The 15,088-nt window shown below is 40.3% G+C and overlaps 1 protein-coding gene across 4 annotated transcripts in view; it reads right to left on the reverse strand.

The window, feature by feature from the left end:
• The window catches only part of SLC25A13 (solute carrier family 25 member 13), a 161,018-nt gene extending 146,282 nt beyond the window's left edge, over positions 1-14,736 (reverse strand). The window contains exons 1-2 of one of the 4 annotated variants that reach the window (XM_087915821.1): positions 14,506-14,620; positions 9,333-9,347 (exon numbers count right to left, since the gene is read on the reverse strand). In XM_087915821.1, coding sequence (XP_087771947.1) covers positions 9,333-9,347; positions 14,506-14,517 — 27 coding nt within the window. In that variant the 5' untranslated portion in view covers positions 14,518-14,620. Of the gene's footprint in view, positions 1-9,147; positions 9,283-9,332; positions 9,348-13,664; positions 13,684-14,505 lie in introns of those variants that run through there. The other 3 variants (XM_026706298.2, XM_087915822.1, XM_087915823.1) reach the window with 3 other exon arrangements.
• Positions 14,737-15,088: the final 352 nt, after the last annotated feature.

The following is a 15,088-nucleotide window of genomic DNA, read 5'->3' on the forward strand; positions in this document are numbered from 1 at the left end:
TGATGGGGCGACTCCTGTCTGAGACCAACGACCCTGAGCTACCTTGCTTTGCAGATGTGCCCACCAGCCATGGCATCTGTCATGATCATGATCCTGTCTAGTTCCTTGAAAAAATGGTCTTTCCGATGGCCTAGGACTGCTACCACTGGAAGGAATGAAAGACCTGTGCAGGAATTTGGACTCTGATGGAAGAGTGGCTAGTTCCTGCCCACTGGAAAAGGAAACAGGAATCATTGCAGAGTTTGGGCATGGAGCTGGGCCCACAGCACGATGCCAATACAAGAAATTATCTTTCCTAGGAGTTGTGCTGCTGTTGAATCCGGTTTATCAAGTCGTTCAGACTCTCTTGGCAATCTGAGGAAAGGAAAATGTCAGAGTCATGTCGATGATAGCCCTAGATGTAGCAGATGGGTAGTCAGTAGAAGATGACTCTTGTTGAAGTTTATGGAAAACCCATGGTCTGGAGGTCGTGTTTGGCGGAGTGGATCAAAGATGACTAGCATTGGACTTCATAGGTAGGACATGAAGAGATGCCATCAATTCTGCCAGAACCTTGGTAAAGACCCCGGGGGGTGATGAAAGGCCAAACAGAAGGGCCTGGTATTGGTAGTGCTTATTGTTGTAGCAAAATCAAAGGAACTGGTGATGAGGAGGCCAGATCAGAATACGGAGGTATGCCTCAGTGGAGTCTATAGAAGAGAGGAGGTTGCTCTCCAGAATGTGTGGAGGGACTGCATCTTGAAGTGCCTGTAGGTAATGAACTTGTTCAAGGACTTGAGGTCAAGAATTGTTCTCCACCCCCCCCACACCCCGAGGTCTTTGGGATCACAAAGAGCCAGGAGTAGAACCCTAGGCCCTGTTGATTCACCGGAACTGCCTGTATGACTCTTATGTCCACCAGATGTTGAATGGCCGATTCCATGAGGGCCCATCTGGAACTGTCCCGAGATATTGGACAGCAAACAAAAACCCTCAGAGAGGAGAGGAACTTGAGTTGAAGACTCCACTTCAAAATCCTCAGAATCCAGGTGTCCGATGTTGACTCCTTCCACCTTGAGGTGAAGAAGGCCAGACAACCTCCAATGGGAGAAGGAAGGCAGTCATTTAGAGCATCAGAATGAATGGCCTCCTCCTCCTCCACGAAAGGGCCATTTACTGGAAAACTGCTGTCGTCTGAGCGTTCGTTCAGGTTGCTGCTCTTGATGAGGAAGAAATGCCCTCTGGCCCTGAGGAAAATGGGTGCTGGACATAGGCCGAAAGGAGGGTGGTCAGAAGTATGGAGCCTGATGAAATTCCAACCTCTTCCCAGACAATGAAAGAATCTTCCTTTTGTCCCTGGTTTCCACCAGATAAGGTTCCAGGGCTTGCCCAAAGAGACTCTCACCCAAGGACGGGGCGAAAGCTAGCTTCCATTTGCAGTGCAAGTCTGTCTGCCAATTGCTCAGCCATAGTAGGCATCATGCCATCACCAAGGATGCCATCGCTTTTGAAGCAAATTTTGCAGAGTTTAAGGTTGGCATCAGCCGTAAACTCTGCTACAACAATCTTATTTAAGTCCTGGTGAGACCTGGAATCCCCGGGTGGCAAATGGTCCTGCAGCTGACGCAGCCAACGCCGCGATCTTTTAAAGAAGGAAGCTGCGGTAGAGGCCCAGACCGCGCAAGCTGTGGCCCGGTGAGTACGTTTGAGGATCTGTTCTGACCTCTTGTCATCAGCTTTAAGCACATCTTCCGGTTCTGTCGGAGTTTCAGATGTGGAAAAGGAGTCAACCACAGGGGCATCTACTGGTGGTGTCAGATAGTGCTCCATTCAAAATCCAAGAAAGACACCCTTAGACTCTATTGTTATAGAGAAAAGGACTTTTACTGGAAATCAAGTGGTAGCATCAAAAGAATTCAAGATCTGAGAATTTAGGTGCGGAAATCACATATACAAAGTTATGGCAGTGTTCCCACCCACAATAGTTCAAACAGTCCATTCAATTTGAGATGTGTATGTCAAGTGGGGCATCTTGAAGTGGTGATGCAGACATTTGGCCATTGACCTTGGTCTGGTTAGATAAGACGATGAAGCTACGCAGTAAGCAAGTAAGCATAGACAATAAAGTTTTCCCCAAGTTTTACAGTTCATTCTCTAAAGCCTCCAGCACACTTCCCCCCCCTGCCAAAACCCAATTGATCCTCCCTCTTCCTGTTACTATGGCAGCCAGAAAGACACAGAGAAGAAAAGATTCTTGAAGGTTGATATTCAGCCCGCCTGCAAAAGAGACATTAGCCCTGAAAAAGAAAAAAAATTAACAGGATAATATGCATTCAAAAGTCAAGAAAAGATAATTAGAACAAAAGTTAAGATTTGTCAGGATATTTCAAACAAAATGATTGTATGAGCCTAAGGGCTCTAATATCTCATTCATTTACCCATTTGGACTGAGAAGGAGAGAAATGCTTCCAAACTAAATATTGGAGTCGTCCCTTTTGTGTCCTTGAGTCTAAAATTTCTTTAACCTCAAAATCCTGCTCATCCTCAATCAAAAGAGTGACTGGGGGGGTCAGCCTGAGCAAGTTGTAAATTGGAGGTATGTTCTGGTTTTAATAGACTGGCATGAAAGATAGGGTGGCTCCGTCCAAGGGTCTTTGGTAACTGCAGTTGTACTGCTACAGGATTCACTATTTGTACAATTAGGAAAGGTCCAACATATTTAGATCACAATTTTTTAGACTTCTGTGTAGTTTGTAAATACTTAGTAGACAAGAAAACCTTATCCCTCACTTGGTATGGTTTTTGTTGAGCTCTCTTTTTATCAGCTTGCTTCTTATGAGCTTGATGACCATCATCTAATGCTTTACGGTAACTGGCCAGGTAAGCTGGAGTTGGGCTATCCACTTGGTCAATAATGGAATATTGGGTTTCTTTTGAGGAAATTCTGGTATGGGTACAAAATCCTGCCCCGAAACTACTTTAAAGGGGGTAAAACCACTGCTGCTATGAACCAAGTTTTATACACCACCTCTGCAAAAGGCAATAGGCCAGACCAATCATCTTGTTGATAATTAATATAACATCTAAGGTATTGTTCCAATAGTTCTCTCACAAGCCCCATTAGTTTGTGGGTGGTGGGCAGAGCTTAAGCCCTGGGCGGAGTCCAATAACTTCAGGAATAGCTTCCAGAAGTTTGAACATAAATTGGACTTCCCTATCCAAAATTATCCATTCAGGAACACCATGTAACCTATAGACATATAAAATAAACAATTTAGCCAAGGTTTTTGCAAATGGGATTTTTGCCCAAGGTATGAAATGTACCTGCTTGGAAAACAAGTCAGTTACCACCCAAATAACTGTATTTTTCCCACTTTCAGGCAATTCCACTACAAAGTCCATGAAAATTTCTTCCCATGGAGCAGTCGGCCTAGCTACATGCTATAGTAAGCCGGCAGGTTTTCCAGGTGGCCGTCTGGCCGAAACGCAAATAGGACAATTAGCTACATAAGCTTCAATGTCCTTCTTTAGAGTAGGACACCAGAATTGCCATTTCACAAATCCAAAATGTCCAGCAGCTTTTGAATCATGGGCTTACTTTAAAATAGGTCCCCCTAAGCTAGCTGGTACATATAACTTGGCCCCACCCATGCCAGACCATCTCTAGTTATACAGTCATTTGAATGGGTCAGGAACCAATCATCTAGTTTTAGAGCTTCCTTTAACTGTGCAGTCAAGTCCTTGGAAAGATCGACATCTCCCTTTTCCTGGGCTCTGGTAACCATTGGAGCCACCAATTGGCTAGTCAGGACAATAGGATGGATCATTTCTGGGCAGATACTGTTATTTTGGGGTAATCTAGATAACGCATCTGTCATAAAATTCTCCCCCCTCAGGAGGTACTTCAATGAAAAATTAAACTGTTTAAAGTATTGTGCCCAGCGGACTTGCTTAGGCGACAATTTTTGAGGCATTTTTAGAGCCTCCAAGTTTTTATGATCTATCTACACCTTAAAGGAGTGTTTTGCCCCTCAAGAAAATGCCTCCAGGTTAATAAAGCCCAACGGACAGCAAAAGCTTCCTTTTCCCAAATAGCCCATCTTCTTTCCCATCATCTCAGTTAGTTTACAGGAGGTGTAAGCACAAGGTTGTAAAGTTTCAGTCTCATTTGCTTGCAGCAGCATCGCTCCCACTGCTACATCACTTGCATCAGCTTGGATTACCCCCTTGGAAGATGGAATGTTAATTCTCCGGGTGGGCTGGTAAACTGAGATCTCAACAAAAACCATTCCAAGTTCTTGAAGGCTGACAGATGGCACTAGTAGGGCATTGGCCAAGAAAGGGCCCACATTATAAAAACACCTGACCTGAGATGAGGGGTGTGGCCCTGATCTTGGAGAAGTGCACTGATCGTGCACCATTCTAGAAATAACGAAGGTGATGGAAGTACCTCAGCTTGAACAATTGGTTTCAAAAATAAAGAGTCTGAAGATTCCATTGAAGGTTCTGATGCCACCTCATCAGGTCCTAGATGAGCAGTGACTAAGGCCTTATGCAGGAGAGGTTTGAATAAGGATGGCCTGAATACAGCAGCGGAGATGGACTGCTCAGGCCTTAAGCCCTCATCCTCTGACAAGTTGGAATTTCTAATCTCGCCTTCCTCCTCCTCTGACATGGAGGAGTGACTATGTTCTGAAGGATTCATAGAACCCCGGTCCTCATATTCTCCCCAATCAGAATGAATGGAAGGAAATTTTTGCTCATGGGTCCTAGAAAACTTCCTCTGTTCAGGAGGGACTACCTGAGGGAAGGCCGGGAAAAAACCATGGCCCCTTCCAGAAGGGTAAAGGAGTTATTGAAAACCCTTAGCAACCCCTTGCCTGATGGCCATCGAAACCATGTCCTTAATATCCTCGGGCCTGCTGCCTATAGGAGGATCCACTGGGCAAAGGCCAGCAGTTGTAGGTGTAAAGGTGGCCTCTACTCTAGGCTTATGGAACCCAGGCTTCCTGTCCAAAACTAGACTCAGACCTACTCAAGTTTTGAGGGGAAAAAGCTTCATCTGCTATCTCATTGGGATCATGCCTGCAGATGACTTGTAGAACTTGTTTCTGCCTCTCCAACCCTGGAAACAGCCTCTGAGCCAGCCTGTAAATCCCGATTGAAGCAATGGTTGGCTCCTCCCTCTCATCTGCTCCAGGTTCTTGGCAAATTGCTTTTCCAAGGCAGCATGCCTTCTTTTTTCGGCCTTGAGTTTGGATTTCGAGGCCTTCTTAGGTGCAAAGGCCTTGGTTTCTAATCTTGGCTGCAGCTTCCAGTTTAGCAGAATGGTCTTGCTGCCTTCTCTTTAATGGCCCCATGGAAACCTCGGAGCAATGGGCTTCCTCAAGGCCCGGTTGTTCAGATTGGGCCAGATTGCTCTCCATTCTGCCAAGGGTCAACACTAGAGGCGCTGCAAGCTTTCCCTGCAGAGTGTTGCCCTAATGCATGGGCCAGGTGAGCAGCTCCCCATTGTGAGGCCCGAAGACGCAGTGCTACTCTTAGGCCCAGTTTAAAATGGCCGACTGCCACGTGTTCTGAGGCTGACTGAAAAAAAATGAGACTGAGTATGAAAAACGCCCTATAGGCAATGGTTCATCCCAACAATTTGGATATAACAAAAATGACTAAATATAAAGATTTATTAGATCCTTTAGGGAAACTAAGAACTCGACAGGACTTACAGGAACAGGGATTTAAAATCGATCAGTGGTTATATATACAAATCCATAGTAGATACAAACAAGATATCAAAGAGTTTGGAATTTATAGCAAATTACAACACTTAGATAAAATCTTATTAGGATCAAATAAAAAGAATATTTCTAAATTTTATAAATATTTATTGGAGGTAGAATTAGAGCAAGAGATAGTGAAAGGGAACATGATAATGTGGAGTAGGAATATTGGAAGAAGCATTACATTAACAGAATGGGAAAAGATCTGGAATAGAATCATTAAGATTACGAAATCTGCGGCGTACAAAGAAAATATGTATAAAATGTTATATAGATGGCACTTACCCCCTTCGAGGTTAGCGAAAATGAACCCAAACTCTAGTCCAAAATGTTGGAAATGTAAAAACATAGAGGGAACCTACTTTCATATGTGGTGGACCTGTAAAGAAGCCCAGAAATACTGGCAAAAATTAGAAAATGGCTGGAGGAGATAACCAAAGATCAAATTGAATACAAACCAGAGTTCTTCCTACTAGGGATCTCTGATAAACATTTTCCTAAAAAGACGAAATACATAATAATTCATATTCTAACTGCGCCAGATTAGCATTTGCCCAGTGCTGGAAATCATCCCGTTTACCTACAGATCAATTGGTCATTCAGAAAATATGTGACTGCGCAGAAATGGACAATTTAACCATAGCTCTTAAAAATAAAGAGTCTTCAGCATTTGATAATAATTGGAATGCATGGTATAATTGGTTATATCAGAGATAAACTGTTTAATGAGCATAAATAAGCATAAATATCCATAAATAGCGATAAGATGTGTATATTTAAAGTAAGGTAGGAGAATTGGATCTTGTAGACTGTCAAAAAGAATATTTATCTGGTTTTAACGTATTTTCTTTTTCTTCCGTCTCTTTTTTTTTTTTTTTTTGTTTTTCTCTTTTATACTTCTTCTCCTTTTTCGGTCAAGACCGAGCGTTTTTTTTTTCCTCTCTCTTTCTCTTCTTTCTTTCTTCTTTTTCTCTCTCTGTTTCTTATGTAATGTTGTTATGTTATTTTTTTAATTGTAAATTCAATAAAATTTATATGAAAAAAAAAAAAAAAGAAAAACGCCCTATAGGCACAACAGAACTATTGATTAAATCGCAGAGCTGAGAGGCACTGAAACTAGCGCTCTGAAAATCAGCTGTGGAGCACCGATCGCTTGTCCGGGCTGTGCGTCAAAGGATAACTGTATGGGAGGCTTCTGGCGACGCTCCCAGCCACTACTCACAATTTTCACAGGCCAGAGCCCCAGCGCCGAAGCCCAACACTGAAGGGAAGTGGATCTCCACTCTCCTCAATGGCACAGCTCCACTGGGTCCCCAGAGCTATGCTGCTGTTATTTCTTTTCCTTTCTCCTTTCAATTTTGGATTTACTGCTGCATATATATACTAGGAGAGAGCTCCAGAGACACATTGCGCTTGTTGATCAAGGAGCCGAGTCAAAAAGCTGGGGGCCAGCAGCAGGGGCTGGCTTTTTATATCTTTGGCAGACTCAGCTCAATAATGTAAGAGGGAGGAGTCTTATCCATTCCTGGACTCTCATAGCAGCATGGAGGAGAATATTGGTTTTTCTCAACTAGTACCGATTGTAGCAAAATAAGAGAAAATTGTATGAGACAGCATAAACATCACAGCAAACAAGACAAAAATGACAGAATAGTGTGTGTATAATAAAAGTGTTTAGCTAAAAGTCCACTTGCCAAGAGATAATTTTGATATATTATTTCTTATATTCTTTGGCCTGTACCAACTGCAACTTGGCACATACCATCTCCATAGAAACTGAGAATCTTTCTCTGAAAGATTCAGTAGCTCCTCAGATTCCAGAATTGTATCACAAAGGACCAAGACACATAAATCATAACCTAGTAATAAAATAAATAAATTTGGCAGTTAATTAAATTACAAACAACTACAACAAGCATTATTTTAAAATAAAGGCATAATTCTAAGACCAGTCAAGAAATATACAAGTGGTCCTCGACTTAGGACCACAATTGAGCCCGAAATTTCTGTTGCTCAGCAAAACAGTTCTTAAAGTGAATTTTGCTCCATTTTACAACCTTTCTTGTTACAGTTGTTAAGTGAATCATTGCAGTTGTTAAGTTAGTAACATGGTTGTTAAGGGAATCTATCTTTTCCATTGACTTTGCTTGTCAGAAGGTCACAAAAGGGGAACACGTCATCCCAGGACATCATAAATATGAATCGGTTGCCAAGTATCCAAATTTCAATCAGGTGACATGGGGAAGTTACAATGACTATAAAGTGTGAAAAATGCTCATAAATCATTTTTTTCAGTGATGTTGTAACTGTGAACAGTCACCAAACAAATGGTTGTAAGTCGAACACTACCTGCAATTTTACAGACCAAAGGCTGTTCCCACATACAAAAGAATAATATTGCAAGTATCATATAAGTTTTATTAATCTAGGAATTTTCAATAATATCTAATTGATACACTATTTATTTATTAATGGTTTGTACAATAAACTGAAATTAGAATATGGTAAGCCATTAATCTTGATTTACAAAGTTTTCACCATGTTAGGCCAAAACAAAAAACAAAAAAACCGCAATCACATTACAGCATGAAGTGTGTGAATACACACTAATTTGTATATTATGAACGAGTCTGGCAAACTGTGCATTATAAATACAGTATTGGAAAGATCTACAGCATTAGTAATAGCCAAAATATTTCACATTCAAAGAACATCATTTCAGGAACAAAGTACAATTTTGAGTTTAAATGAGATGTTCTGACTGTCCCAGAAGTATTCTGGTGTTGTTTAGATTGGGGATGTCAAACTCAATTACATTGAGGGTCACATCAGGGTTGTGTTTGACTTTGGGAGGGCCAGGGTGGGCATGGTCAGCATGATGTAATCTGTGTCTGTGGTGGCCCAAGTGCTTTGCCAATGAAAACGGGCTCCATTTTCGGTTGTGACAGCTTCCTGCAACCCTCTGCAAGCAAAAATGGAGCTCAGGGGGACCATGTGTGGCCCTCATGAACTGTTTTCGGCTGGGACAACCTCCTGCAACCCTCTGCCAGTGAAAACGGAGCTGGAAAGAGCAGCTCTTGCGAATTATATTTTCGTCCGTAGAGGCACTGTTGGCCAATCCTTCGCTATTTCCATAGCAGCTCCACGGGCGAGATCTAAGCACCCCACGGGCCAGATCCAGCCCCTGGGCTTTGAGTTTGACACCCCTGGTTTAGATCTTTTGGCAATGTAGTGAACATAAAACACCCCCATTTTGTTCCCAAAGCAGCTACTTCAAATCTGTTTGGAACATGAAACATCTCAAACAGCATTTGACTTTCTGGATATCTAAAAATCTTGGCATGCCCAGTTTTGAAAGACACATTTATAAATAGTGATGATGTTAAAGTACCTATTCATTTTCAAAGAGCTTGGACACTGCGATGAAGATGCTTAGCAATTTGAGATGCATATGAAGAAAAATACACTGAAGTGAAAAAGAATATACAAAAATGAATGAACAAATTAAAATTTAAAAAGTAGGCATGCAGGATTCTGATGGAGGCAGAAGCCTTAGAAAACATGTCACTGACTCACCAATCCATTGTTTGGCTGAAGCAAGGAGGAAAAAAGCCAAATATTATTAGAATATATTAAAAGATGTTTACAGAAACCAGAAAGAAACCTTCACATTTACTTGAGCTCTTGTCTAAAAAACACCAGGTATGTGGGGTCAAATTTTCATTATATTACAATCTGATTCTGTAATTTTTATGTAAATTTCCAAATATATAAATATTAGTTCATTGTTGACATTTCCACAAGGAAAACATTCTTGCTTTTCTAATATTTAAGGTACTAAGAAACTGCAGCTCTCAATAGAAATCTCATCTTTTATAAAATATTGCAAACTTCCATAAAATATTTGATACTCCAAAGAATTTCAAAGCATAATCTGATTTGTATTCAGCATCCAGAGAATGTTTATTCAGAGGCATATATTATAGGTTTAGTTGATAGGGGAGAAATTAAGTTAAATTAAAAGAATATTAAACCTGCATTTTGGAAACTATTATTCATAAGTTTCATGGGTCCAAGCAAGAATTTCAGTTTATCCTGTACTTTTACAAACCTTTGCTTGCACAATACACTAAACCATAAACCAACCAACCAAATATCAGCTAAGTATTCTATGCAAGTCAACTATATATTTAATGTAAAGTGTACTGAGTGAAGCCACAAAATTGATATATTTGCAAGTTACATTTTTATAAAATAACTCAAAATGGTGATGTAATGATAGTAATATCTTTCAACTTAGTACTTTTGCCATAATTTTTAAAAAAAGCTGTGAGGTGAACTGGGTTGAGACAGAATGGCTCAGAGACTCAAATTCACCCAGCCTCCTTTCATGCTTAAGATGGGATTACTACTTATAGTCTCCTGCAGTGGTGGGATTCAAATATTGTTTCCACCAATTCAATGGGTGTGGCTTGGTGGGCACACTTTGTGCGCGTGCACACACTTTGCGCAGGTGCAGAGGCATTTGCGCAGATGCAGAGGCATTCTAACTCGCCTCCTGCAAGCCTGCACGATCCTGGTTGCTTCAGCAACTGTCGCGCAGCATTATTCTGTGCCGCGCAAAGCACCTGCACTTCAAATTCAGCAGATAAAAGAGAGTATGGGAGCTCGGGCGAGTGGGCCCAACAGCAGAGCAGAGGAGAACCGTTTCGGTCTCCACTGCTCATTGCTCCTACCGGCTCACCAGAACCATGCTGAACCAGTCGAATACCACCACTGGTCTCCTGTTTTCTAGCCTGGTGCCTAAAACCATTAGCACAAATTACATACATATCATATGCAAATAGAGGCTGTGTTTGATATATCAAAGTATTAATCAAGGTGGATTTGTGTATTTTTGAAGAAAATAGTTTAAGATTCAGATACAAGTATAGAAGGAAAAAAAATTGGTAGTTAAGAGGTATATTTTAAATTTTAAGGGAGATTATGGGCTGTAGCAAATCATGTTTCAAGAGAGACCATGATGAAATTGGATGGAGTCATGGAGAGGACTAAGACTTATTTCAGGTTAGAGGGAAGTTTCAGGAGATACTTGCTTTTAAATTATGCCAAATCTGTTGCATTATATCTCTCATTCTTCTGCTTCAGAAAAAGTGGGAAAGCACATGGTTGACTGTTATCAACACTATTCAAGGACCCACAAAAATAGAGGTGGGAGACTTAGAGGTAACATGGCCTTTAGCTATTCTCTAAGATATTGTATGATGCCTGGCTAATCATCTCAAACAATTTGACAGTATAAATAAAAGCAATTTCATTATAATTAGACAAAAGTTTTAGATAATAAAACATGATTAAGAATTAAATCTTAATACTATACAGGACAATATAGTGTCTTCAAAACATTCAGACTCTAATCATTACTAGAAATTCCTAAGTATCTCAGCAGCCTAGAAAAAAAGCCCAATGAAGATAAAAAAAAAATCACCAGAACAACCCAAAAGCGTTTCATTAAATTTAGGGTTTTTTTTCACCCCCTCACAAATGTTATTATGTCTGAAAATGAATATGTTATACTTGTATGGAGTAAATGAACAAAGGACACCCATCTTTTGTGACCTCTTTGTAATTTACAACAAAATCTTACATATTTTAAGAAGTTCCAATATGTGCAGTGAAAACAAATGTATTTAAAATTATAGCTTTGGTTAATGTTATAGTAGTGTCATCATCACAAATCCTCTTTCATGTAGGAATTAATGACATTTTATGTAACTAAATCATTATCAGTGGGACAATATCATACATATAGCTTATTATATACTTTGGACACTTATAGGAAACTGTGATTACTCATTATTTCTTTTACATGTCCATCCAATTTTCTTGCAAGCAAAAACTGATCCCAATATATCTGAAGCAACATGGAAATTATCTCTGTGGTACTGTGTGCATGATAGACCATTCATATAAGCATGACTTCACTTGGTAACTTGCATGTACGAATACATTTCTTCAGTATTTTCTGTTTGGCTGGCTAGCTGCAATGAGAACTTCCTTACCAGAAAAGATATTCCCATGATATTCATATTGTCAGTTTCTTACTTTCTCACCAACATAGTTCTGAAATTTCACTTTGTCCAATCAGATGCCTTCTGTTCTGCCAGAGCATTGCAAAATACCATCCTATATTATGTATATGTCATTATGAGGATCAATTAGTAGAGTCCATGAGCCGTAGGATATTTTATTGCTCCACAGTTACACCCAGTTTTTATCACCTACCGTCCCATCCCAAAAAAGCAGCTCCCTGACCAAAAGCATGACTTCTATTTATTCTTTTCCCTATTCAACAATTATTTGGATATAATCCTACCACATTGGTCTATTTTGTGACTCTTTAAGTACCACTCATCTCTCCTTCAATTTCAAAAAATGGTACCGAAGTTTTTTAACATATACACACAGACATTAAAAAAATATGGATTTTTACAAATACAAATAAACTCAGAAGTACACACATATTCTCTCTCCTCTCTCTCTGTATGTAAATACATAGTTCTTGTTTAGTGGCCACAACTGGGACCAGCAATTTAAATAAATAAATAGCTAAATGTAAATAACGTGACTAAGACTGCTTACAATTATATTTTAATTTTCTTTTACTTTTTGTTATTTCTTTGAACAGAATTGAGTTTGCTTTTTGAGGATATCTTGGGATGGCATAAATAACCAAGTGAAAATAACAGCAGAGAGTTGTTGTAAAGATCATAAATGTGAGAACACATCATTACATTGATTTTTAGCACTATTGTAACTTTGAAGTTACTAAAAAAAATGCAGTTGCTACATAATGGCAACCTGTGTGCTTATGTATGTGTGTGCTTGTAATTTGTTTTCATTTGGCTGTGACTGCTGGTTTTATAATCATAATGAAGGTTTTATTGTTAATGTTTTACTTTTTTCTTTTCACTTTAACTTCAATATCAATATTAAAGAGAAAGGTAATAATATAAAATACACTGATCAAGTATAATTCAATTAATAAACCACAAGTCACTAGTTTAAATACCACTGTTGTGCAAACCACTATGACTAATGTCATTTAGTACACTGTCCAAAGTACTAAACCAAAATCAATAAAGATATTGGCTTGATTCACGCAACACACTTATTCTATGATTAATTGAATGGTTCAGTCAAACCATTCCTATCATAAAATGAACCATAAATTAATCACAAACCATAGTATATGCAAAATACTGTACTAATATGCAGCTTACTACTTTGTGGTTCAATGCGTTGGTTGGAATCAGTGATCATGCTTCTTTAATGTGATGCATGAACCAACCAACCCTCCATTCATTGCATCAGTCAAATGGTATTTAATGGGAGAGAGAAAAAGAAGCATACAAGAAAATAAGGAATTTTAATGCCTAATATTTTTAAATATACTTGTTAATAAATAATTACTACACTTTTAATCTAATTCCTCCCTTTGGCTAACAACCAGCTTTCGCTCTGTATTTGAATTGGGGAACGGTCAAAGTTAGTCAAGTGACTTTTATCACTGTTGAAACTAAAATCTTACATAAATATGACCTTTGTGTCATTCTTAGCTCTTTGAACTGTTACAGGTGTTATACTAGGAACAGACAGTTATTTCAAAAAGATACTATTCCAACAAAGAAAGAAAATTATTATGGTATGCAAGATAGTCTCTATAAATATACAGGATCTGAATTTATAGCTCTAATAGGAAATCTGTTTCCAAACTAAGAACAGTTTAAAAGTTGAAGAGCGCAGATAGAAATGGCATTCCAAAGCCATTTTATTTATTACAGAGGAAAGAAACAGAATCCAGTGGTCACGGGACAGTGCTGGATTATAAATGTCATTATTTCATACCATTGGCTATTTTGGCTTCAGCTAATGGAAACTGGAATCTAACAAGATTCACAGCCTCCCAATCCATTTTTAAGGACAGAAATCCTGGGCAGATCTACTGTGAAATAAACCCATTAATAAATGTAAGCCCACATTCATATTTGCAAGAACCAGAATGGATCTTAATATTCAGGCAGATATCTTACTGTGAAAGGCAGGCCTTAACAGCTGTTTTCTAGAAAGGAACCAAGAACCCAGAGATAATTTGAATGTACCCAAAATACTTTTCTTTCTGTACTGCAAACTCTTTAAAATGTTCAGTAAAACTACTAGGGGATTGGGGGGGGGGAGTAGGTTGATCTACTAATGGCCATGGACCCTAATAAAACAATCAGATCTCCATCCTCAAAAGGCACTATCAGATCTGAGGAAAACTTATTAAACTCTTGGCTAAGCTTTGTGGACACTGCACTACATAAACTAATTGGACTAAATGGATAGCAAGATTTAGCGGAGCACTTGAGCAAGATCATTATGCAACTCTCCGTCCCTCTCAACAGACAGCGAGCTTGTTCCCATCCACTGCCTCAGCCATCAGGAAAAAGGCCAGAAGATTGAAGCAAATCCTCTTCCTCTCCTTTCCCTATTCGGATCCGGAAACAGCGCGGCTGGGGTTCCGCTACCCAAAGCGGGCCAAGCGACCCAAGGACAGGCCCTAGGTCACACAGCATGCTGCCCATTTCGGCTGCCCTGCTAGACAAGGCCTGCCTGCAGAAAGCCCGGATTAGAAGCCCTTTGCTGCAAGGGCGCAGTACCAGCAAGTGTTCGCGCTGCTCTCCACACGCCAGACTCTGGGACTTACCTTGGCAGCCATGCTTTTACCTTGTGCAGCCGGCCTCTTTCCCCGGCACAGCGAACGAAGGCAGTAGTAAGCGGCGCCGGGACTGACGCGCCAACCAGCCGAGAGGAAGGGCCGCTCCTGCACGCTCATTGGCTGAAACCAGCCTCCAAGAGCAGCTGGAACGCGCGTGATCCGCCGGTGTGCTCGGGCCTGGCGCGGCTGACGCGAACGGGCTTAAGCAAATCCGTGCCTGGAGTGGCCCCGAGTGGGCTTCGCGCCGAGCGATTTTCTGAATGCAGTTTGGTCTGCTTTTGCAGCTGCGTCCCCATGGAGTGGAAGCGCTGTCTTTCCCTGCCCTGTTGTCGTGGGTTTGGGACGGATCGATTAATTAAAAAGAGGGGGGGGAAACCTACAAAAACTGTTGTCCTTGCCGACTTGACAGGAAACTCAATGCCCGAGAACAATTGTTTTTTGTCAAAAGTTTACATCTCCCCTTTCCTTTCTCGATTACATTTGCTTGTCATTCATATGCCTCTCTCCAGGATAGACACGTCTTATATCACAAAAGCGTTAAGAAGTGGGGTGGCCAAGTTAAGGAAAGCAA

This window comes from Pseudonaja textilis, chromosome Z (genome assembly GCF_049901715.1).
Source record: "Pseudonaja textilis isolate UNSWEBS1 chromosome Z, rPseTex1.2, whole genome shotgun sequence".
Lineage (NCBI taxonomy): Eukaryota > Metazoa > Chordata > Lepidosauria > Squamata > Elapidae > Pseudonaja > Pseudonaja textilis.